Genomic DNA, 26,016 nt, shown 5'->3' with positions numbered 1-26,016 from the left:
GAGGAGTCCGGTGGCACCTTAAAGACTAACAGATTATTTGGGCATAAGCTTTCATTGTTTTTGTAGTCTCTAACGAAGACTCCGAAAATGCTGAAGAGGCCGTACTGTCACTGCAGTATCTCTACAGATACTGGGTTGGGGAACAAAGTACGCTTCTGGCCATTCTGGTGTAGAGAATGTATGCTCAGCTGCGGGAAATGTGATTCCCAAATATTTAGACTCCTCAGGTGGCAATAACTTGGCAGCTTTAGAGTCAAAAGGGATTATGTCCTTTACACTAAGTAAAGAGGACTAGAGGTAAGCAAAAGTGTTTTGGGCTGTGGTGGTGGTGGTGAGGGAGAAACAGAAAATATTTAGCAGAAAAATGCTGATTTGCATAGACCAAAACATTTCACAAACTCCTGTCTGCTTTAGCTAGTTGTTCCAGTCAAAATGGTGGAGGCAGAGGGTTAAGGGTCCGAAGAAATTCAGAAATGTCAAACCAGCTTTGTTTCAACACTTCTGAAACATAAATGTTTTGTTTTTGTTCGTTAGATTCACCAAACTACAAGTGGTGGTGAACCACTTACACTCTTTAGCCCGGTTAAAGCACCCTCCCCACTTCTCTCCTACTGAAGCTGTTGCACTTTGCATACATGATTAAATATTCACTGGAGCAGGGACTGGAACCTGAGTGGTGCCTACCCTCCCAGGAGAGTGCCTTAACCACCGGGTGATAGTCATTCTCATTTGCTCACTCTCTCTGGTCCAGTGAATACTTAAACACTTTATACAGAGTGCAATAGCTTCAACAGAAGAGACTGAGAATACTCTCTAATCCTGGTGGTTGGGGCATTTACCTGGGAGTGGTGGAGACCCAGGTTCAAGTCCCTGTTCTAGAGTGGGGATTGGAACCTGGGTTTTCCACATCCTGGGTCAGTGCTTTAACAGCTAGGTAAATAAGGGACTATCCAAAATGTTTTTCCTTTAGATGGCCTGATACAAGTTTTTCCCAACGCTTTGATATGGTGAACCAAACCTGAAATATTTTGGAATTTTCGAGTCTAACTGAACTGTTTTCAACTCTTTGGCACTGCCAGTGAATTGCAAGTCAGTTATTCTCACAGGTCTGAAGAGTACCTATTTTTTTATTATTATTATTATATGTTATAGAACCTATGACAAATGCGCCCTTCTGGAAGTTTATGGGCACTGAAGTGGATAGTGTGTCCGCTCTTCAAGTAATAATAAGTAATAATTGGAGATATACCAATCTCCTAGAATTGGAAGGGACCTTGAAAGGTCATCAAGTCCAGCCCCCTGCCTTCACTAGCAGGACCAATTTTTGCCCCAGATCCCTAAGTGGCCTCCTCAAGGATTGAACTCACAATCCTGGGTTTAGCAGGCCAATGCTCAAACCACTGAGCTATCCCTCCCCCCTCTTGTATCCTAGAGATAATGTTACATTTTTGAAAGAGTGAGAAAGGAAGGAGGATTAGAACTACTGCTGCGTTCATTGTTTTGTCACTGTTTGCGAACCATCTTGAGCTATCTTGCTCTTGGAGTGGGGGCTAGACAGAACTGATTAAATATTAGTACTTAAACTTTAACTCTCTTCTCAATAGTTTTTGGCAAGCAGAACTTATAAAAAGACTGTCCTTACAGAAGAACTAATAGTTCGTTACTTGCCGGAAGAATTGTCCGAAAGAAAGAAAGTTTATGAAGAAGAAATGAAGGAGTTATCAAAGTAAGTTGTTTTTCTGTTGTATCTAAATGTTGTAAAATTTTATTTTGATCCGGATTACTAAAGAAACCGTTAATTTATTTATGAAAGTAGGTTTCAAAGGTTCACTTAATCTGTTCCCATGCTGGCATGTTTGTAGTAGATAGTAATCAAGGAAAAACTAGGCTTGGATATGAGAGGTGCACAACATCAATGGAAAATATTAAGTTTATTTGGCAATAAATATAGTGATTTATTTCCTATGAATAAAACCCGCATAATTTAGAACTAATAAAAACATCTTCCCTGAGAGTAGGAAGTAGGGGATTAGGAGTAGGAGAAGGACATGCTTATAAGTAGGTGCATTGGTGGTTTTATCCATGATTACTTGTACTTGCCATATAGCTGAATAAAAAAATCACAACAGAAAAATGAAAGTAACATGAATGTATATTACAAAACTAGAGGCTGAAAGTTAACTCTGTCTGTGAGTCCCCATTTCCACTGAATTTCTACAAACACCCCACGTCACTTTGGAATATAAGGATTGCTTTCCTGCCATGTTTAAAGTATATGTAGTATACAGTAATGTATCTTTTTTAAAATTACAGTTAAAAGCTGTAAGACTCGGTGATGTGCAAATTAGATGCTTTTTTCCATGCACATGCTTGAGAATGTGATTGCATTTTCCGAATGTTCTCTATTAAATCCAAAGAATGGAGGTATTGGTACCTAGAGTACAATAATAGCTGGGAGAGCCCTGGGTTCTCTGGTGCCTGTTTAAGCAACACATTTTTGTTGGCCTAGAGCTTATTTTATGAGAAAAGAGTCTGAGAAACCACTCTAATCAAACCTCAACTATGAGATTTTGTGCTGAATAAATACAGTATGTGGGAGGAGACTGACCTAGTATTTGTATTTTTGCAGTTTGAATGAAGATGTTCCCATCTTTGTGTGTACCATGGCCTTCCCTACCATCCCTTGCCCACTTCATGTCTTTGAACCTCGGTATCGGCTAATGATAAGAAGATGCATGGAAACTGGTACCAAACAATTTGGCATGTGCTTAGCTGATGAACTAAAAGGGTAAGGAATCTTGCTGAGAACATCCCTGTTGTAAGACTTTTGGAAACCAGTGGAGAACCATAGTACTGTTGGTCTTCCACAATGAGTTGGATCCTTTTTAGGTCTCACGCTAGCAGATGCAAATGTTACTGTTTTGTTGCCAGGTTTTTATATAATCTATAAACATCCCCTTTCTACTGAGATTTCTAATATCTCAGTGTTAGACCCAGAAAGTTGACTTATGCTCTAGCTATCCATCCAACTGCCTTTATGTATTCCTGGAAAGTGTTTCATCGGGGATATGCTTTGGAATAGTTATGTTATATTTAACTAGAAAATAGTAACATGTCAAAAGACTGGCGTGCACATGGCATCTATTTCCTATTACGTTATGTATGACTAGTTTGGGGCCAGTAGAACCACAGAGAGCCCATTATGGCAATTTCTGATGCACAGTTTGGTTCCCAGTAAAGACTGTTAACTAAATCAAGGTGAGGGTTGCTCTGTCTGCCTGCTCTGTAAGGGTATGTCTGCACAGGGATAAAAAGCCCATGGCTGGCCTGGGTCAGCAGACTCGGGGTGTGGGCTCTGGGGCGGAAAAATGTTCGGGACTGGGATCCTCAGAGGGTGGGGTCCCAGAGCTCAGCCTCCAGCCGCAGCTGAAGTCTACACAGCAACTTTTAGCCCATGAGCCTGCGTCAGCTGACTTAGACCAGCCACAGCCATGCCATCAGTCTTTTATTCCTGTGTAGATGTACCCTAAAACATCTGCCTGTCTCCTAAGCTTTGGGTTCAAATCAGACTTTTATGAATATCCTGGGTTAATAAAGCTGGACATACAGTAGGTGTTTGAAGTGGAAAATTAGGCTCTTTGAGTGAGAATTACATGCTTGGTGGATGAGGACACTAGATACGAGCTTTGCATTTGTAGGAATCAAAGAATCCTAAAGAGGTCGTGGAGGTTCTGTTTCCCCTGATGGCATGGTGTAGCTGTGAGCATGTACAGTGGACTCTTGCAGTGAATTGCTGATTCCTTTGAAAGAGGGAGGAACTGGAGAATAACTGGATTCTCTGCTCTGTCCTTGGAGCATGCAAAATAGTTAGTTTCCAAAATCCTCCCCCTTCTGGGGGCTTAGCTTTATTGGTAACATGGAAATAACACAGTGTAAACATCAACTTAAGCTGTTTCTCAAGTGTGGCTGTTCTTAGGATTTATCGGTAAGAACACCTCTGGCTTAATTCTTTCTGGCACAGACACTCCCGTTACCTTGCTATTAGAAGAGAGACAATCCCTGCTCTGAAGAGCTTACCTCCTGACTTGTACAGTGCCTGGCGCACATGGTCTCAATCTTGGTCAGTGTCCCTAGGTACTACAAATAATGTATTCACACTGGAGCTACTGGACCCACCTGCCATCATGACTCAGCAGTAATTAGCCTGAATTTTAATGCATGATTTTAGCTCCAGTTGCCTTCTTCTAAACGGGTGTAGTGTGCAACCCAGTTACATGGAGTTTCTCTAGAACAGGAGAGGACTTTCCTGACAAAATACCTCTTCCTGGTTGCTCTTCCAGTTGCAGGTGGCACTGGCAGCTGGTGGGTGGGGAGTCTCTGGTTGGTATCTCTCACCCAGCAGAGACCAGCTGTAGTAATAACAGCAACTAAGGTTTTCTCTCCCTGATTTCCTCTGTAAGTACTGGTGGCAACTTCTTTTCCTTCTCTTCCTCCCCACCCAACCAGAAATAAAGAGAGAGGGAGAGGAGTAGTAATCCCCTTGGAGTGCATCATTTATTATCTACATGGTGGGTGATACTCCCAATCTTCTTAGAGTGCAAGTTATCAGAACTTGCTTACAGTGGAATGTTAATTAACTTTCAATGTCTTGTGCTAAGATTGTTTTTGCTAAAATGTCCCATCATTGTCTTCACGATTGGAGCTGAACCAGTAGTAGCAGCAATAGGAAAATTTATCAGAGGCCCAAGTGGAGTAAAAGTGTGTTGAAGCAATAAAAGACATTCACTTCACTTGCACAGCTTTAGCATCTTCTCTAGGCACTACTATGCCTTCCTCAGCAGTGAAATAGAGCTATCTCTTTATAAAATAGTTGCAAAACCCTGCATAAATTGCCCCCAGCATTCAGGAACTCACAGCATGAAATCTGCTCAATTTAAAAACCTGCCCCTCCCTCCTTCCCCACAAATAATTCTAATTTTAAAAAGCTGTTGCTTTAATCATGGGGGGGGGGGGTGAGAGAGAGAGAGACTTTCGTACCAAAAGCATCATTGTGTTGGAAAATCATGGAGTTACTTTCGTTTTTCCATCAATGTAACAGTGGTGAATCGGGTCCAGTATGCTTATAAATGTCTGAACTTGTATACACCTGTCAGTGTGACTCCCTAATTTTCTGTGCCCTTTTATCATTTCAGGTTTGCCGATTATGGCTGCATGCTAGAGATCAGGGATGTAAAGTTTTTTCCTGATGGGCGTTCAGTTGTTGATACGGTTGGTGTTCGTCGGTTTAAGGTCTTGAACCACGGTCAACGAGATGGGTATAACACTGCGAACATTGAATATCTTGAAGATAAAAAGGTGATCTCTTGTGCATTCATGTTTCCTTGGGTTCACTTAAATGTTCTGTCCCTGTCACATCTCAAGTTGAAGTTACTTATTTACATGGTCATAAGACATATTTTCTTTATTTCTGATACCATGGAATAAATTATTTTGCCTTTCTGACTGTGTCACTAGCTTTCTGTAGTTTAATCATCTCTGCCAGTGGTATTTATGTCATCATCAAATCTCAGGGTAGCTTTCAAACCTTTGATACTTGAAAAGATAGGTTGTATCAGGTTCTACAGTAGCAGTTAAAAATGACACTGGTTCAAGACCCTTCTAAAGACACACACGTCTAAGTTTTATTTAAGTGCTTAGGATTCCATACTTTGCATTGATACACAGTATCTGTTTCTAGCTCCCACAGATGATCTCTGACCTCTGAATAGAAAAGCGGGGGGGGGGTTGTTTTTTGTTTTTTAAAGGTAGAATTCATTTTAAAGAAGAGAACTTGGTACTAATACATTTTGTTACTCAAATGCTTGTGTATGCATGGCATCTAAGGAAATTTGCCAATTTAAAATAACTTTTTTTCTAAAATTTAGCAAAATCATGTGATGGAATTTATTGGCCAAAACCAGAATGGCCTGCATAATGTCTAGTGTTATGCTGGATTTCTCAAATGAGTGCCAGTAAAACAGTGATACCGCTTCACAGTGCGCTCATTGGAGAGTTCAGGCCAGTGGATGGCATTAGCAAAGTCCAGTCAGGTCACACGGTTCCCAAGCAGAGACTTTCACAGCTAACTGCAAGCCTGTTAATTTCTAGGAGGGTTCTCCCAATTTATGCTGTGTGGTTCAATTGCCAACACACACACAGAAAAAGAGAGAATGGGGATAAAATGTGTCTCCAAGGTTAAAGTAGTCTAATATCCCATGTTACCGCTCAGGGTCTCCACTGAGTGAAGGTGAAGTGTATAGTCAGATCAAATGTTTGTGTATGTTGGCAGAAACCTCGTTAATACCATCCCTGGTACTGGGAAGTCAGTCTCACTTACTTGTTTTGTTTCTCCCTGCCATCCTTCCACTACTCCCTTGACCTGAGTACCACTTCTACTGTATTTGAAAACAACGCTACTATTTAGTAGAATCCCCTTAATGCAGAAGCCCTAGGAGGAGGGCTCCTCATTCTCAATCAGAGGAAGTCCTAATCAACTGAAGACTCGAATAGCAATACTTATGACTTGGTTGCTGTGTTATACCAATATAATAAAAACCAGCAGGATCTTATTGAAAGGGATAAGGCAAAGATGCCACATTTATTGCAAATATAATAGTAAAGCAAACAACGTTTTACTACTTATTCCTATCACTACTTATTCCTTACACACACACACTCACTTTCATTCACACTCACTTTCATTCACACAATCATTCATTCAGGTTCTGTATAGGTGTTGTAGTTACCAGCCTAGATGTTGCTCATGCCAAGTTATTGGCCAGGTATCTTGGTCATGAGGATGGAGCCGAGTCTGTATCAGATGCACCTGATGCGCCTGGAGGCTGGCAGCAGAACCATAGACTCAAAGTCCTCAGTTTTTAGAGTCCATTTTTATAGGAATTAATTCCTATGTTAGTCTATGGGACTGTTTCATCCTGCTGTGGTTGGCTCAATTAGCAGATGGCACATTCCTGGTGGCTCCACACTGTTTAAAGTGGCACATTCCTTCCAGGTGTTTGGGGTGGATCCCAGTTTACCCTCCGGGGGTTGTCTGGTGGTTTACCCTCCGGGGGTTGTCTGAATGCACTTGACACATTCTTCGGCCGATGGATCCTTTCCAGGCTGGCACCTCCCTAACCATTCACGTACATCAAACATTCATCAACATACATTCCATATCTTAACCATATTTTAATTTACTGTCTCCACCACTTTTGGGGTGTGTTAATTCCTATGAGATTCCCGGCCCTGTAATCACAGAGGGTGGGAGTCTGTTTGTTTACATTGTATCAATTACAGCTTAAGGCTAGCATAGTGTTTACTTCAAGAACAAAGTCAATTAACTTGTTTGTAAGTTTTACATAGTAATAGAGTATCTTTCACAGGACAGATACAATCAGTGTTTTCTGCAGACAGGAGCTTACAAGTTTTAACATAAGAACTTAAAATATTTTTGTACTTGGTGAACCTGGGGGGTCACTGTCACTTGAGGGAATCACTGTTAGTACCTTCTTTAATATCCCTACAGCTAAAAGGACCTAAAACTTCTGTAGGAGAGATCAAAAAACCAAACTGGCATGAGTTTGGGATGCATGAGACTTATGCACCACTTTGCTAGCTGGAGAGATCCACTTTAAGTGGCATAACCATCCCTTAGTAAGGAGCAGTTGTTGCTGTTACCCATAATTGGGTTTAAATTGGTTCCCTATTCCTTACAGAATATGAAATGAATCTGATTTTTATATCCTCTTTTTCTTGGTAAGGTGGAGGGAGCAGAGTATGAAGAACTTGTCCGTCTTCATGATTCGGTTTATGATCAAGCTGTTGCCTGGTTTACTTCCCTTAAAGACAACATGAAAGCACAAATTCTCAATCATTTTGGATCAATGCCAGGAAAAGAATCGGAGCCACAGGTAAATATTTCCTAAACGTGCACTACCACCCTAGATCTATGGGGCTCCCAGTCAAATATCTGATAGAGAAGGGTCTGTTGTGTCTCACACACATTCAGCTTATTGATGTTTACCCAGTTCTAGTTCACTAGAATCAAGGTTGGAAAAACTTTGCCAACTACTCCCTGTGGTTTTGGCTTCTGAAGATGTCATTGCTACTTCATTGCACAAAGAGGAAACATTTGAAGTTGGTGTAGAGCTCAAGAAACCCCCAATATATAGATGGACATTAGTTGTATCTACTAAAATAGAGGAAAAACGGGAGGGAAGATTGCTAACACTAACCTGTAATCTGTAAACAGGTTTTTTTTTTTCTCTTGCAGAGTAACCCCAGTGGCCCAGCCTGGTACTGGTGGCTATTGGCAGTGTTGCCATTAGAAAACAGGGCTCAGCTGGCTATACTTGCTATGACTTCCCTTAAAGATCGTCTTATTGCCATCAGACGTGTACTAATATTTGTAACACGCAAGAGACCCAGATGACATGCACTTACCTGTGAACAGGCACTGACTGTACGTTGGTAGATATGTTTTTAAAAACCGTCATGCAGAGATGAACAGTTCTTTCTGGTTGTGTCTGACATTTGCTATTCTGGATGTTCACCAAACTTTGCACTCTACTCTGTAATTAATAAGCACTCTGTGCCTGTCGTCCTAGTGAAATCTGAGCCCCTATGAAGTTGTGCTACAATTACAATGTAGTTGATAGTTGTGGATAACTACTTTGAAGTACTATTCCTAATCAAGAGTTGATGTTTCTAGCCTGTGAGAGACTGAATTTAAAGTACTAGAACACCACAAATGGCCTATGTGCAGTTTGGATTTACACTTTGCAGAGAATTATTTTCCCTTCTATGGATCACAGACTGAAGATGGATTTATTACAATTTTCCTGAGATGGTCAGCAGAAGGGAAACTCAACTTTCCCTGTGAACAAAGTGCATAGCTGACAGGATGCTCTCTTAATGAGTTGGTAGATTCTCTCTGCACTTTGATCTACTCGTTCAAGAAATATTGGTCTATAAAACAGTTTTCAAGATTAAGGTTTTGGAGATTGTCCAGGAGCATAGTATTTACATGGGCACAGCTGTGTGTCGGAAAGAGTAGTAGCTACTGAACAGCAATTTGATAGCCTTAAGTAATTCCTTGTGTTGTGATTTTGCATGTTGTAGTGGAATGAGTATATCAAATGTCAAAGGCGTGCATTTATTTTTAGAAAATCAAAGTAATCCCAGCTGGTCTGTTATCACTAAACACAAACAAAACAAATTCCCTAAAACATGAAACTAGTCAAAGGCTGTTGTGAAAATAGCGATTTCACTCCAAATTCTGGGAAAGCATGCTGTAGTACTCAGCTGACGTGTTCTTAAAGTAAACTTGACTAGGATAAGCATTGGGGAAGATTCCATTTCCCTTCCCACCTTCAAATGATGTGCCAAGCTAATGTTACATTAGAACGAGTATTTGTTAGAACTTTGAGTTTAAAAGTTAGTGTTGTGTTTTATATCACAAGTGCTGCACATGGTGAGAACCTTGGTCTGTGATGACATCATAAAAGGAGGTCCAAACTGAACTCTAACAAAAGGCAAGTCTCAATGCAAGCTTAAGTGTAGGTGTCATCTTCATTTGTTTGTCTTGGTTTTTTAATATATTGGCTTTGTTAATATCTTTCTTTGATAGCTATTGAATATGTTGCTGGTTAGTCAAACTACTTAATTTTCTAAAGAGTGACTGAAATAATGAACAGTGTTACTAATTTAATTGTGTAGCTTCCTATAAGTAGAAGTAATTTTACCAACATGAAAAGTTAGCCAGAATCTCTGTGCTCAAAGTATAGCAAGATGCTTTTAGAGACACTTGTTCATGTGCAACACTCTGGTATGATAAAAATGGTGTCTTATCTACATGTTTAAAGTGCCTAGTTTTTAGTTTGCTTTGAATCTTTTTTTTTTGTTTTGGTTTGTTTTTTGGTCCATGAAGATGTATATTAAAAATTTGCACATGAGTTCTGGAAGAAAACTGCATAAACAAATGCATTAACATGTATTGCCTGCTTTCTTGGATACTGTAATTACAACCTTTGTGGTCTGGGAAACTAAAGTATCTAGTGCAGTGGTTTTCAGACTTTTTTCATTTGAGGTCACCTACAAAACTTCAAATGGAGGTGTGGACCCCTTTGGAAATCTTAGACACAGTCTGTGGATCTGCAGGGGTCCACGTACCACAGGTTGAAAACCAGTGATCTAGTTAACTTTTCTTTCCGCAAACCGTTACCAGAAGTGGTTTCTGTAACCTGCTCTGAATGTACTGTAATTGCCTCTACCTTGACCACACCTTTTCTAGTTAGTGATTTGTAATTTATCCTTTGAATTGTGAAGTGCATAACTTACAACCAATGATGTTGTAATCTCCACAATAGCCTTGCTGCAGTTCTGCTACTGTCATAAGAGTACTAAAAGTAAAAGCTGTATGAGATTCTGAGAAGGCATCCAAGCCCCAAAGCTGCAAACGAAACAGCTTGAAGTCTTTTGGGGCACTTCCCCCTCCATCCATGCATTAGTAACTCTCATACTTCATCCCAGTGTTTTTCCAGCTAACCCATTTTAGACTACCAGCACTTTAGATAGTTCACCTTCAGAGTTTGGCAACCCAACTCATTTTCAGTTGGGAAAATGAATTCTTTGTGAACTTTTCACATTGTTTTTTGTTCTGTATGCCACTCTTGTCATCATTGTCCTTGCTCTGTCTTTGTCTTGTCCATTTCTCTCTCCTTGTCTGTTCATGCATTGAGTTTTAATGTTTTGGCTGCAAAGGGACATTGACAGAATCATACAATCCTAGGCCTTGCACCTGCACAGTGTTGCATGCAAGCGTAACCTTACACAGTTATGCCTCCTTGTAGAATTGAAATGTTAGTTGCTGTCTCCTGAATTCTAATTACTGAAGGCAATGTGAATTTCTCCTCTTTGCAAAAGCCAGTGATTTAAGATGTCTGTCCTTTAAGTACTTTTAAAAGTGACACTACAAAACCAAGTGTTACTTTTAATACATCATAGAACAGCAATAAAGAAGACTTAAGATTGTCTTCCTTTTTTTGTTTAATTAGCTTTTTTGCATTAAATTACATTAGTCTAAGGATGCCAGGATAACTAATGAAATGTCATCACTTGAGTGAAAGCTGAGCAACAGAATTTTTGGTGAGTTTTAAACTATTTCTAGCACAATGGGGTCCGGGTCCATGACTGGGGCTCCTGGGTGTTACGTTAATATGAATAATTAATATTTCTTTTTAAACACTTAAGTGACTAACATTTTGGATAAATAATATGAAAGTCAGTATCTGTATGCAGATGTTAAACTAACAACCCAAACTCACTGTTTCTTCCAAAACATCAAATACTGGATCATATAGCAAAGCTAAAGAGAATCCCTATTCATGGGCACATACAGAGTCTCTAGTGCGTGTTTTATTCCTGTCAAGTTCTCCTGTCGTGGTTTGTGCAGCAGCAAATAGATGGAGGAGCCAGTTGCCTCTTCTCTGGATTAGAGGCCAATGTCCTTATTGCAGCTATCTTACATCTTTACTTAGTTCTTGTCTCCATGGTACAGTATTGAAACCATGAGCTAAGCAGCTGGAAAAGACAGGTGTTTCGCTGCCCTTTAACACACTACTTCTTTCGTACTTATTTCCTAGCGTGGGCAATGTAGTAGAAAAGTCTCCACTTTGGAGAGATCCTTTATACATCATAAAGAAACAAAAATGTCCAAATCTAACTTTTTTCCCTTGTGAGTCACCTGTAAGACTTCAAAAAATATTTTGTAGCTTCACCTTTCAAGAAGCATGTAAATTGTTTGCCATCAAGGCCTTTGTTATCTACTGTATTTTAACATGTCCAGTCTGTGTTTCATTTAATCGACTGCTTTGGATTTCTAACATGCTGATGGTCAGTTCAGTTTCTTACTGCTTCCCTTTCTCATACTCCAGTCCATTTTGAAACTGAAATATAAAGCTGTTCAAAAAGCTGTACACGGTTCATATTACCTTTCACACTGGTGGAATTGGTATTTGGTAGCGCCTTAAATTTGCAGTTGTGAGATGATTGTATCAATAACAAAATCTCATCTGGGGCTTGTGACCAGATTAAAACAAGTATGCGTAATGTAGATAAACTTGAAACAATTTTTTTTACTGTTTTAAAGCTAGTTATGAAACTGTATGTACATATGTATAAATATAAATTAAACTGCCATTTTGTATTTAGTAAATTCAGGACAAGTCCATGTTCTAACCACATTTGGTACTTGTTGCATAAGCAAAGCCAAACTTTTTTTTAAAAATTGCAATGTTCATTTAATGTATATTTGCAATGTTCATGGGAAATGTATTTAATTTTATGTGACATTTTGAATAAACAGATCACATTTAGCAGTGTGTTGTTTTTTAACAAAAACCCATCCTATTTGAAATGTTATGGTTACTTGGAAGTGTGCATGTGTGAATCTATTGCTGTTAGTTTGGATTTAGGGCTGTAGGCCCTTGTAATCAGTTTCCGTTAGCACTTCTTGTAATTTTAAACACCTTAATTGTCTGTAAATCTGTCTTGGGGCAGACCACTCAGACAACACATGAGTGTTTTCCCAAGAATGCTTCTTTAACATGATGTGGAGTAGGGGTTGGAATTTTTATTTAATTGGGGTCGTCAAACTACTGTTGGAAGGCTGAAGCTCTTTGTAAGAGGTCCTGGTGATTATAGATCACAAGTGAAAGGATGGTGGAAGAATGTATTGCACTTCCTGTATCAAAAGGTACTCTCGGGTTTCCTTTTTTCTCTTCCTCTTTGCAGTCTTTTCTGGGACTTAAGCATGTCTTTTCCCAGTTGATCCCTTATGAGATCTGCTTTAAAGCTGTAGGAGTCTCTCTCGCTCTTCAGTAGCTATGACTAAGGCTATGTTTTAGTCATGGGTATTTTTAATAAAAGTCACGGGCAGTAAACAAAAATTCACGGCCCGTGACCTGTGCATGACTTGTAATATATACCCCTAACTAAAAGTTCAGTGGTCTGGGGCCAGCCCAGGGGTGCCGTGGGTGGTAAAGGGGGTGGGTAACTCCCGCTTCTGTTGGGGATAGGGGCTGGCAGGCTCCCTGGAAGCAGCAACATGTCCTCCTGCTCTTGGGATGGGGGCAGCATGCCTCCACCTAAGTTCCACCTCCACAGCTCCCATTGGCCGGGAACCATGGCCAATGGGCGAAGCGAGGGTGGTGCCTGCAGGGGGAGGCAGCGCGCAGAGGGACATATTGCTGCTTCCATAGAGCCCCCAACCAAGGTAAGTGCTGCCCGGAGCCCTCACCCCCTCCCGCACCCCAACCCCCTGTCTCAGCCCGGAGCCTCCTCCCACACTCACTCCTGCTGGGGTGGGGGCACGGTGGCCCAAGCCTGCCCCAGCAGCAGCTGGCTCAGGAGCTGCCCGAGCTGCTCAGGTGGCCCCTAGGTCAGCTGCACCAGCCGCTGCAGAAATCACAAAGGTCCCAGAAAGTCACGGGATCAGTGACCTCCATGACAGACTCACAGCCTTAGCTATGACCACTGTGAAGCTGTCTCCTTTCTAAAGAGAGGCTAAACCAGAAGCTTTCTAAGATGCAGGACTATCCACTAAGTATCAGAGGAGTAGCCATGTTAATCTGTAGCCACAGAAACAATAAAGAGTCTGGTGGCACCTTAAAGACTAACAGACTTATTTGGGTAATTCGTGGGTAAAAACCCCACTTCTTCAGAGGCATGGAGTGAAAATTACAGATACAGGCATAAATATATAGTGGCACATGAAGAGAAGGGAGTTACCTTACATGTGCCACTATATATGTATGCCTGTATCTGTAATTTTCACTCCATGCCTCTGAAGAAGTGGGTGTTTTACCCACAAAAGCTTATGCCGAAATAAATTTTAGTCCAATGGCACCTTAAAGACTATCTATTATTCCTCTTTTTTTTTTCCATCCCAGGTTCTCTGAAACCTTCCTAGTGTCTTGAGCATCCTTTTGTTTGTTTGTTTTTATTTCTTTTTCCCCTCTCAACTGCATCTTGTCAGCATACAAGTGTAATGTAGTTCCTTTCTTGGCCAGTCAATGCCATTACTGAGGCATCACACCGCATCCAAAATCCCCTCTTCTCTCGCTCTCAGCAGCTGCTCTATCTGCAGTTATATGCTGCACTGACTCCCATGCTATCAGATACCACAGTGAAAGTATCAGATCCTCAAAAGTTTTCTCCACCTTTTTTTTTATAGGTCCAGCTCTTTCTACTTAGCCTGTGCTTGGGGGAGTCTAACCTGTGTCAGTTATCTGATGCCTTTCACTCCTTAGCCATTTTGCTGGCCTTCCAACCCTAGGTTATCTCCTAAGCTTCTAGCAGGGGTGGGGGGAAAATGACAATTCAGCTACCCACTCCTCCACTGACAAACCTGGCCAAGACAGAAATCAGTTTATTTTAGGCCCAGATATCTCAGGGAGCAGCCTTCCATTTTTCTTGGTAGCATGGTATAAGAATGACTGGCAATGGCTAGACCACAGCACACTATCCACCAAGAATGGCAGAGGCCTCAAAAAATTCTAGCATTACTGTACACTAAATAGTGCTTCTGAACAGAGACAGTTGCTGTCCAGTTGACCAATTGGCTATTTTAGCCATGAGTTTGGCCTCCTTTAAAATGGTCATTAGGGACTGGTTTTCATTTTCTTAATAACCCCAAACCATAGATCTCTGATCTAATTACTCACTCTGGGACAAGCTCCTGAAGTACTTCAGGGGTGCCATGACATGGCAGTGGAAAGTGCCTCATCTACATTAGGCAAGAGTTGTGGCATCTGGAAAAGGACAAGGTTCGGACATGTAGCCAGCTACGGAGAAGGAAGTAACAGTGAGAGAGTTGTGAATGGGAAGAGGCAGTGCTGATGGGGTGGGAGGATAGTAAAGAACATGAGACCAGAAGAAAAGGGGGAGTTAGAGATGAATACATAAAATAAAAAGTGGGAGGCAATGGAGCAGGGTTAAGGATGGAGGTTACATAGTTACCTTCTCTGTTTCAGAAATTCCAGCATAGGGAGCTTGGATTGCTGATTTTTAAACCGAACCTGACTGGTTTATAATTAAATTTTCAAATTAGTTTTCTCCCCTCAAATATTGAACTGGTTTATTGACTCTTAACATTCATAGTTGAGACACTGCAGCCACCCACACCTATTCTTTGGTTTGAAATGGTCAGTAGATGTACCTTACAAAAATGTCAGGATGTATTCTCTGCTCATACTGGCTTTTGTTTTTCTGCCAAGGAGCTATGCAGAAAATATATAAATGCAATTTTGAGGGTTAGAGGAAAATATTGATAGACTGTGGAATATCTCAGTCGCTCTTGCCATGAAGGGGAATGTCAGGCATGATAGCTAACCTAATACTGGAAATATGTATTTAAAAAAAAAAAAGCTGATTTCAGCCAGGTTTGTGCTTCCTTTATATGTTTTCTGTGAGTACTTAAGCAATTGAGCTTCAGTTGTGGTAGTGCTCCTGTAGAGTGAAAGTAAAGATCACTTGTTCAAGTAATTACATCTATATGTAAGTATATTAAAACAATGCTGCTTTAACACACTAAAGATGATTTCCAAAATCTCTACAGTCCCAGCACAGAGGCAATTAAATGAGCCAGACAAGGATCTCTGACTGCACCTTTCACAGCTAAAATCATACCCACAATTACTTTGTGTGGCAGCTGGGGAAAAAGCTGCACACAACCAATAAATCTCTCACCGTAGCAAGAGGTTTTTCTTGCAGCCTTTTCTCTGCTAAGGCTGTTGTGTGGCCCAAAAAGGAAAAGCTAAGAGCTTTCTCCAGTTCTCTCAATCTTCCATGATGCTTCCCACGGACTGAAAACTGCAGCGGTGGCTAAAAGTTATCATGCTTGTTACCTTCACTCAGTCAGGAACAGAAACTCCATTTTACCAGTGGGCAATTGCTACTGTCCAGCACAGCTTACACTTTGGAACAGGAGTGCTGAATACTCACTGTTGCTCATTATGAACCATTGGAGTATAAAACAAGTGAGTAAACTAGAATAACAAATGTGAGAAGATTTATAATCTATGCACTGTAAAAGGCGATTTGAGTAGATTAGTTGTGAATCACTTCTCTCAATGGCAGCACTTTTACATTCATGGAACAATTTCTTCGTACAGGTTTAACAGCTTGGGTGTGGCTTTTTTATTGGACTTGTTCTGTGTGTGTGGATTGTATTATCTCTAAATCAAAATTCACTCAGAGGATGGTCTGGCATTTTGCTCTCTGAATGAGCTTGATAAATGAAACTTGAATACATTATAGAGGGGAAATAACTTCACCTTTAAATGTGACTCATTCTTCATTTGTTCAGATGCATAGCAACATCTTCCTATTGGAGCTACATTGTCTGTGTTATGTCCTAGGGGCAGCCGGTGTAGGAAGCAATCACTTGAGGCCAGAGAGCAGACAGCTAACCAAAACCTCCATTTTATTTACAGAAACAGAGAGCTCACTCAGCCGGTTGAAACCGGCTGAGCTATCCCTTAATAGTCTAACTCAGTTGCCATAGTAACAAAACCCATGACAACCAAATACACAACATATTCCTCCCCCCCTAATAAGAACATCCCCTAAATAAAACACACACTAAACTAGAGAAGGAGGGTAGACTGCCTCCATTCCCGGCTAAACCCTGGGGATTATTTTGCCCCATAACCGTGGGTTCGCCCTAACTAAAGATCCAGCCGATGAGGAGGCCTTCTGTCTCTAGGTGGATTACGGCGAACTTCTGGTGTTGTTGCACCCAAAAGTACTAGGGGCTCAGGGTCCGCAGCACGAATAGGTGAGGAGGTGGTATCAGCTCGTGCTGGGCAAAGGGGTATCTCAGCTGCCGGCAGTAATGGAGGAGAACAGTCAGGAACAGGTGACTCATGATTCGGTGTCTCACCAGGAGGGGTGAAATCAGACCCCTCAACTGCAGATGGGTCCTGAAGACTGGCATGACCTGGCAACAGCTGATCTACATGTCGCCGCCAGGTAAGATTCTCTGCAGTCCGGACTGTATAGGAAACACAGGTCCTGTTTGAGTGATGACTGTGGCCGGGACCCATTTAGCTCTGGAAGTATAATTCCGAGCCAAAACTGGCTGCCCTGGGCTAAAGGTTTGGTCTTTTGCTCTGGGTGCCCGTCTGATTACTTGATAGACCAAAACGACTAAAGAGTCCTCGTAGTTTTTGGATAGTACTCTCTGCAGTAGTGGACTGCATTATAGAGACTTCTGGCCATTTAGAATGGGCATCTACTGCCACCAAGAACATGCTTCCTTCAAGGGGGCCAGCAAAGTCAACGTGAATACGTTGCCACGGGTTTTCAGGCCAGTCCCATGGGTGTAGGGGTGCCCACTGGGGTGCATTTCTTACACTCTGACATGACATACAAGCTTTTGCCTTCTCTTCAATAGCACTGTCCAATCTAGGCCACCAAAAATAGCTTCGTGCAATTTCCTTCATGCGCACTATTCCACAGTGACCGGAATGTAGCTGTTCTAACATCTGTGATCTCAGGGGTGGTGGAATAATGACACGCCTCCCCCACAACAAACAACCAGATTGGACCAATAACTCCGTCCGCCTGGACATGTAGGGAACAAGGTCGGGTGAGACCGGAGAGGTTTGTCGAGATTTTCCATGCATCACCAGGTCCATAACTTGGGATAATACTGGGTCAACACGGGTTGCCTTCTTTATCTGAGTAGCAGTGATGGGTGTATTCTCTACCTGTTCAAAGTAGAAGATTTCCTTTTGGGCACTATCTTGATGTTTGACCGGTAAAGGCAACCTTGAGAGGCCATCTGCATTGCCGTGCAGAGTGGATTTCCGATATTTGATTTCATATGTGTGTGCAGAAAGTATCAATGCCCAACGTTGCATACGACTACAGCTAATGGGGGAATGCCTGTGTAGGGTCCAAAGATTGATGTCAGAGGTCGATGGTCTGTAAGAAGAGTAAACTTTCGCCCAAACAGGTACTGATGAAACTTCCTAATTCCAAAAACAATTCCTAAATGCCTCACGTTCGATTTGGGCGTAGTTAGTTTCTGCTTTGCTTAGAGTGCGTGAAGCAAAAGCAACAGGTCTTTCTTCTCCCGAAGGCATAATGTGTGACACGACCGCTCCCACTCCATAAGGGGAAGCATCGCAGGCCAATTGCAGGGGTAAGGATGGATCAAAGTGCGTTAGAACTTCAGAATTTAACAATGCATCCTTAGCTTTGTTAAATGCAACATCACAGGCTTCAGTCCACTTCCAGGCCTTGTTGTGCCCAAGGAGCTCATGAAGTGGTTTTAGCAGTGTGGCTAACTGTGAGATGAACTTTCCATAATAGTTCAGTAGTCCTAGAAATGAGCGTAGCTGGCTTACATTTCGAGGTGGGGGAGCCTCCACAATAGCTTTAACTTTTGCAGGGGCCTTATGAAGACCTGCAGAATCGATGATGTGTCCCAAATATTCAACAGAGGGCTTGAAGAATTCACACTTGTCTTTGCGAACTCATAGGCCATACTCTTCCAGTCTTTGTAGGGTAGCCTCTAAATTCCTTAAGTGATCCTCTTCATTTCTTCCAGTGACCAGGATATCATCCAGATAGCACTGAACTCCTGACAAGCCACACAAGATCTGGTCCATAGCCCTCTGGAACAGGGCGGGAGCCGATGTGATTCCGAAGGGTAGGCGACAGTATCGATAAAGCCCCTTATGAGTCACAATAGTCAACAGCTCTTGGGACTTTTCATCGACGTGCATCTGTAAATATGCTTGACTCAGATCAATCTTACTGAACTTTTGTCCCCCAGCCAGGCCTGCGAAGAGGTCATCGATGCGGGGAAGCGGGTATTGCTCTGCACACAACACTGGGTTGACAGTGACTTTAAAATCACCGCAAATCCGGAGAGAGCCATCTTTCTTCACTATTGGAACGATAGGAGTGGCCCATGAGCTATGGGTAACTGGTATTAGGACTCCATTGAAGCAGACCTGGAGCGCCTGGTCACCAACTTTTGGCCTGATGGCATATGGCACAGTTCGGGCTTTCAGATATTTTGGTGGACTGCCAGGTTTAATGTTCAATGTCACAGTGATTCCCTTCATACTTCCCAAATCATCTCCAAAAACAGCAGCATGTTTCCTTAGTATAGGGGTTAGACTGGTTTCTTCTTTAGTCATCCGGTGCACTTCTGCCCAGTTCAGCTGAATCTTCCCAAGCCAAGACCTACCCATTAAGGCTGGGTAGTCACCCCTCACCACAAACAGTGGCAATTTAGCCGCCTGTCCATTGAGCTCCACCTTAACATCAATAGTGCCCAACATGGGCACAGCTTCACCTGTATACGTCTTCAGAACAGTTTTTGTTGCCTTAAGTGGAAGATGCTGTAGCTTTTCCTTATACACAGTCTCAGGAACCAGCGAGACAGCTGCACCGGTGTCTAGTTCCATGCGTATAGGTTTGCCCTCCAATAAGGGAGTTTACCCAGTATTCATGTGAGCCCGCTGCCAAAGACAAAACATGCAGTGGCACTTCCTCTTGTGAGGAGGTGTCACCTTGATCATCCTGGGTCTGCTCTAGGGTATGCAAGTTTCCTCTTTTTGTCGGCCAGACCACAGGCCTCTTTTTCTTTTGTTTACAGGCATACTCAATGTGTCCCTTTTTGCCACAGTGTCGACACACCAGGTCCTTACACCAGCATTCTGATGCCTGGTGACCCAGCTTACCACAGCGGTAACATTCTTGACTCTGCACCGTTTTGTGGGTCAGTTCTTGTGACACTTTTTGCACCCTAGGGGATGCACCGATGTATTGTGCCTCCTTTGTAGCCAGTTCCATGGAGACAGCAATATCAACAGCCTTCTGTAATGTAAGCTGAGCCTCTGTCAGTAGGCGCTTCCGTATAGCTTCACTGCAGAGGCCACACACTAACCTGTCACGCAGGGCATCATTTAACATCTCTTTAAATTCACAGTGTTCTGCTAGCTTTTTTTAAAATGGCTACAAATTGTACAACTGTTTCATCTTCCTTTTGGTCTCTTTTGTGGAACTTATATCTTTCAACAATTACCAGTGGTTTTGGGGAGAAATGAGACCCCAGGATTTCCACTATGTCACTGTAAGATTTAGTCTCAGGCTTAACAGGGTGTAGTAAGCTGCGTAGCAGAGAGTAGGTTTTAGCCCCTACAACAGTTAAGAATATTGGCACCTTCTTCGCTTCTGTAATGTCATTTGCAATACCAAAAAGCTCAAAACGCTCAGTATACACATGCCACTGCTCTGTATTCTCATCAAAAGGCTCCAGGGGCCTGGTCAGAGTAACCATGATTTTTAGTTTCACTTTCACAGTCAGTGCAAACAAGCAGCTTTTTTTCTTTGTTTGGTCTTTACCTTGACTTCTACGTCCTTCTGTTACTGGAGCAGCACCAGGATCCCACCCTCGTCGCCAGTGTTATGTCCTAGGGGCAGCCGGTGTAGGAAGCAATCACTTGAGGCCAGAGAGCAGACAGCTAACCAAAACCTCCATTTTATTTACAGAAACAGAGAGCTCACTCAGCCGGTTGAAACCGGCTGAGCTATCCCTTAATAGTCTAACTCAGTTGCCATAGTAACAAAACCCATGACAACCAAATACACAACAGTCTGAGTCCCCAATGAGAGGCTGGGGGCCAAGAGCCAATGCAGTGGAGATGGTTTTATATGTCCTGGGAGAGCTTTGGGGTTTTGGAGGCAAACTGTTATTCATTCCAGAGAGGAGCAATGTATCACCACCATAGAATGAATTGGGGGAAACCAGTAAAGGCAAGGGAATCTCAGAAAACCTTCTCTCTAGTTTTCCCTGGAACTGTGCAGCCTATTTCCAGGGGAAGAAATGCTATTTAATATTTACTTGATGCATCTGAGGTTTCTGAAAAGTCTAAATTAGCTAAAGTGGCTAGCATGCACACAAAGCACCCGGCTTTTCATCTAAATTCTACTCAGGCTTTTCAGTATTTAGTATTGATCTGCATTTGCAGATTAATGTCGCTTTAAGGACTGCCACAAGTAGGCAAGCCATTGGTTTATACCATGTCCATGAACTGCAGGAGTGTCTCTTCATTCAGTCTTAAGTGAGGTGGAATAGTTCAAGAAGGTATGGTATCTGGAGTGCAATTAAAACAAAAAAATAGAAAATATTGCAACCTGGCTGCCATAGCTTTTTTGTTTGTTTTTGTGACGCTACCATTAAGGATGCCTAAACATTTTTTTTAAAAGCTTAATATTAAAGCTCACATTAAGCAAAGACAAGATGAGACACTGAAGTGAATAGATGATGCGTGGGGGATATGTGGGGTCACATGCTCCCCAGATTTCTGCTTGGCCTGACGGGGTGGGGAGGAGGGGCTCCATCCTGCTGCTTTGCCTGCCCCCTGCCATGTTCAGCCCCTGTCCCTGGCAGCCGGGCCTGGGTGGAGAGCAGAAGGGGAGGGACCCGCCACTCCGGGTTGCTGTTCTGTGGCAGGCCACTCCTTGCCTGGGCCTGGTTGCTGGGGACAGGGGCCAAGCAAGACTTTCCTTCAATCCCCCTCTCTTCTCCCCCCTCTCCTCCCAGTATCAGGAGACAGGAGTTGTCTGTGCTGAGGTGTGATTCTGTACAATATCCGTAGGAATTGCCATAGAGGTCTGTCTAGTCCAGTATCCTGTCTCTGACAGTGGCTTCTTACCAGATGCTTCAGAGGAAGGTTGAAGAAACCCTCAACTGGGCAATCTGCATAACAGGACCTTTCGAACCCCTCAATTAGCAGCTGGTTTGTGCCTAGAAAAATGAGCGTTTCTTGCCCTTGCAAACTTCTGGTGTGTTTAGTTTTTAAATCCTGACTATTGAAACTCTGGATGTTCCCGTCAATCATCATAAAAAATCCAATCCTTTCGTGAAGCCTGGATGGCTGGTGGCCTCACTGACATCACGTGGTCATGAGTTCTGCAAGTTAATTGTACTGAATAAAACGACAAGCATTAAATCTGCTGCCTTTCTGTTTCTTGGAGTCTCCGTTATCTTCTTTTAAGAGAAGATAAATAGAAATGCCTGCTCTACCTCTCTGTGCCATTCAATATCCTGTAAACCATTATCATATCCCCTCTTATTTATCAAGTATTTCACTCTTGTCATCAACAACTTTCTATTCCTCTACTTTTTGTTGCCTGTCTCTGAATTCCTTTTTTTAGATGGAATATTGTGATCAGTCTAAATGAGGTCATTCCACTGATTTATGTAATAGCATTTAATACTTTCAATCCTGTTAGAATGTATTAAGAACATTCTGGGTTGGTTTTTTGTTTTGTTTTTGGTTTTGTTTGTTTTGACTGCTGCTGGACTGGATTTATTTGAATTTCTAGCCTTTTGCTGGCATCCTGTGTCTTTTAGTGGTGGCTCCTTCGTGAGGCCATTGCCTTCTGGGCCATCAGACAAGTAATTTTTGTTAAGAGTGCTGGTAATTGATCGTGTGTGTGTGTCAGTTTTGTCTGGCCCCTTACGAATGTCATCTGCCTCCATGGCCTACTTTTAATGTAGGACGTTTTTGAGTTTTTACAATCAATAATAATGCTGCCTTAGAGAGGGGAGAATGTGTGCTAAGATAGATACAGTTGAGGTACTTCTGGTTATAAGAGGTCTTAGCCTGAATTTAAAACAAAAACCTAGCTGCCTGTATACTTTCAGCTGCTTCTTTCAGTTAATATCTGCTTGGAGTTGCATTTTTTTTTAATAAGTGCTTAATGTTGGAAAGCCTGACTACTGGCACCAAGGGGTTAAATATTTCTTAATACGAGCATGAGTCATTTGTCCCTGCTTTGGGAGTCAGTCTGCTTGCCCTCACGTATTAGATTGGAGTGGTTCCTGGAACAGGACTGCTCACGTCTAACATGCGCAGCTCAGGGAGAAATGAAGAAACAGCTACTGCAAATAACACGTAGGGGCCCTCTGCTTGCGAAAAAGAAACAGAGACACAGGCTTACTCATTCAGGATTATCTTAGGACAGCTTGTTCCCTTGCACTTTTTTGGAGGGTGGAGGTAAAGTTCTAGGTATGTTGTACCTATGAATGTAAAAGGTTGGGTATGGTTAGGTACTATATTGACAAGACAGTAGAGAAAAGGAGAGAGGAGGAGGAGCAGGCAGTCCATATACAAGTCAATGTGCAAGGTTTTACATTTGTCCTAGTTTGATCTCCCCATGTCAATTATGAGGTGTCTTTTTAAAAAGAGAACCAGATGCAGAATAGAGCAGAATCCGTGGTGGGAAATCATCTATTTCTAGTCCCTGCTAGGAAGGTGGCTGCAGTACAGACACTGCTCAGATCAAATGCTGAGTTAATAGGCAGCAGGTTTAAAACAAACGAAGTATTTTTTCACACAACGCACAGTCAGCTTGTGGAACTCCTTGCCAGAGGATGTTGTGAAGGCCAACACTATAACAGGGTTAAAAAAAGAACTAGATAAATTCATGGAGGATAGGTCCATCAGTGCCCATTAGCCAGAATGGGCAGGGATGGTGTCCCTAGCCTCTGTTTGCCAGAAGCTGGGAATGGGCGAGGCGGGGATGGATTACTTGATGATTGCCTGTTCTGTTCATTCCCTCTGGAGCACCTGGTATTGGCCACTGTCGGAATACAGGATATTGAGCTAGATGGACCTGTGGTCTGGCCCATTTTTACTCTTTTAGATCATAATGGAAAGGTGATAGCTGAGAATGATCAGCTCTCAACCTCTGGAGGTAGGAAATGCATTTACACCAGTAGAGAACTATTTACTGCAGTGACTAGTAGCAGCCCTTCCCTCAGTCACTACAGCGATGCATAAGCACTGCAGCAATGCATGAGCATTACGTGCCATTTTGTCCAAAGAAACTTTGGAAAGTTCTCCAACACACCCAAGTCCCCTTCACCACAACCTCCCTCGTTCAAGCTTGGCTCCATGCCTGTTCCTACCTGCCTGCTCCTTCAGCTCTCTTTCCCCATGGCTTCAAAATCTTTACTGCTGCCAGCTCCAGACTCTTGCCAATTACCCCCTTCTTGGAGTCAAATTCCCTACTGGTCCTACAGATACTGTTGGTGTGTGCCAGTGCGGGAGATGTTTGTGGACATGGGAGAGAGAACGAACAGAGACTCTTAATATTTGTCTGACTTTTTTGGAATCCATTCTGATACTACAGTCATGAGTGCAGTAGAAAAACCTAGATAGAAAGCTTGTCATAATACAGCTGATCACTATTCTGTTGGATAACATTTTTCAGTGAAGAAGTGTTTTATGGAAATGAAAATTTCTGCAGAAAATTTGTTTCATGAAAATATTGTGGGTGAGTCTTAGGGCCCCCCCATTCTTCTCCCCACCTCCTTCCTCCCCCCCCTTTCTCTTCTGTAGGCAAAAGATGGAAAAGGAGAGAAGGGGGAGGGAAGCAATCATATTTTCCCAAATGTTTTAGCAAAAAATTATTTTCTACCAGCTCAAATCATAATTAACAGCTGCCCTGCTGGGATGGGGGTCATTTTCACTCCTTTCAAGAGAGGGAAGGGGCAGAGATGAAAGAATTAAAATCTTTGGATTCAGGATGGCGTGAAGTGTTTTGAGGGCAATCAGTGAAACTTCTGTATTGCTCTCAATGACATGCATCTAATTTTATCCAAACTTAACAATCTTATATATGTAAGCAGTGTCTGAATGAGCTCTCCCCTGACACCTAGTGATGCGCTGGGGGAAAAGACCTCAGGAGTAGACAGTGTTTGCACAGACATGCTACTCTGCCTAGGTGGATAGCATGATGGAGTTGTTTTGCTGAAATGATCACGTTTGGCTGGTATTGGGTTACAAATCACTATCTAGAGGACAGCAGCAATACCAGGAGAGATGAGCTGGCGTGCCAATAATGGACAACCTACCCTAATTTCTCAAATACTGAGGGACAATCTACGTTCATTCCTATATTTGCTTTCTACAACCAACTCTCTGCATAACTTTTCATGAGTGATGTACCCAAGTATTTGGATTCTAATATCTAAACTGTATCATTAAATTTATCTAAATTTGGGTTATTGCTGATTATGCACTATATGTATCTTATGACTTTATCCACAAATACAAAGTTTGTTTTAAATCTAAGTACTATACCCAGATGTACAGACACTCTCTTCTTAACTTGTGTATTATATAATCTTTTAACATTACCCCTGGATTCAATTTTCTTAGAGCTAATGAAATGCTATCCTTATTGTATGAGTAAGCACAGTTCTGCTGCCCTTTAACGTGCCCTGATTGAAGGGGTCACCCTAAACTGAACTGCACTTGCTAAGCAGGGGTGGGGATACCAAATCCCAGTGAAGGGGGGAGAGAGACTGGGGAGAGGTGTTCCTCCCTGATGGTGTGGACTCTGCCTAAGAAATCATAGTGGAGAGGGAGGGTCAAACTGTGTCTGTTTAAAGACAGAGCTGATTAGACTCAATTGAAAGTTCTTGTTTTGTTCAGTGATCACTGGAGCTGAAATTGCTGATAACCAAATGCTAAGCCTTAGACCTGGTGTGGGACAGTATTGCAGAGAAAGAGGCTGCACAACCTGTATTAGCAGTGAGGTTCCCCACTACCTGCTGAAATCACTGAGAGCAGGGTTAGGTGGTGGAACCTCACAATGTGACGTCGTAACAGAGAGAGAGACAGCGGTAGCCAGGGGCGGCTCTAGAAATTTCGCCACCCCAAGCAGGGCGGCACGCCGTGGGGGGAGCTCTGCCGGTCGCCGGGAGGGTGGCAGGCGGCTCCGGTGGACCTCCCGCGGGCGTGCCTGCGGAGGGTCCGCTGGTCCTGCGGCTTTGGTTGACCACCGGAGCCATGAGACCAGCGGACCCTCCACAGGCATGCCTGCGGGAGGTCCACGGGAGCCGCCTGCCGCCCTCCTGGCGACCGGCAGAGCGCCCTC

General features: G+C 42.6%; 1 protein-coding gene across 4 annotated transcripts in view; it reads left to right on the top strand.

Moving 5' to 3' along the window:
* The window catches only part of LONRF2 (LON peptidase N-terminal domain and ring finger 2), a 90,494-nt gene that overhangs the window by 58,701 nt on the left and 5,777 nt on the right, over window positions 1-26,016 (top strand). For 3 of the 4 annotated variants that reach the window (XM_045005884.1, XM_045005877.1, XM_045005864.1), the window contains 5 exons: window positions 1,605-1,726; window positions 2,630-2,788; window positions 5,193-5,355; window positions 7,803-7,952; window positions 8,315-12,416. In XM_045005884.1, the coding sequence (XP_044861819.1) occupies window positions 1,605-1,726; window positions 2,630-2,788; window positions 5,193-5,355; window positions 7,803-7,952; window positions 8,315-8,473 (753 nt within the window). In that variant the 3' untranslated portion in view covers window positions 8,474-12,416. Of the gene's footprint in view, window positions 1-1,604; window positions 1,727-2,629; window positions 2,789-5,192; window positions 5,356-7,802; window positions 7,953-8,314; window positions 12,417-26,016 lie in introns of those variants that run through there. The other variant, XR_006576992.1, reaches the window with a different exon arrangement.

Source organism: Mauremys mutica, chromosome 1, assembly GCF_020497125.1.
Source record: "Mauremys mutica isolate MM-2020 ecotype Southern chromosome 1, ASM2049712v1, whole genome shotgun sequence".
Taxonomy (NCBI): domain Eukaryota; kingdom Metazoa; phylum Chordata; order Testudines; family Geoemydidae; genus Mauremys; species Mauremys mutica.
Note: the sequence above shows the minus strand (reverse complement) of the source record. Positions and strands in the feature narration are given on the sequence as shown.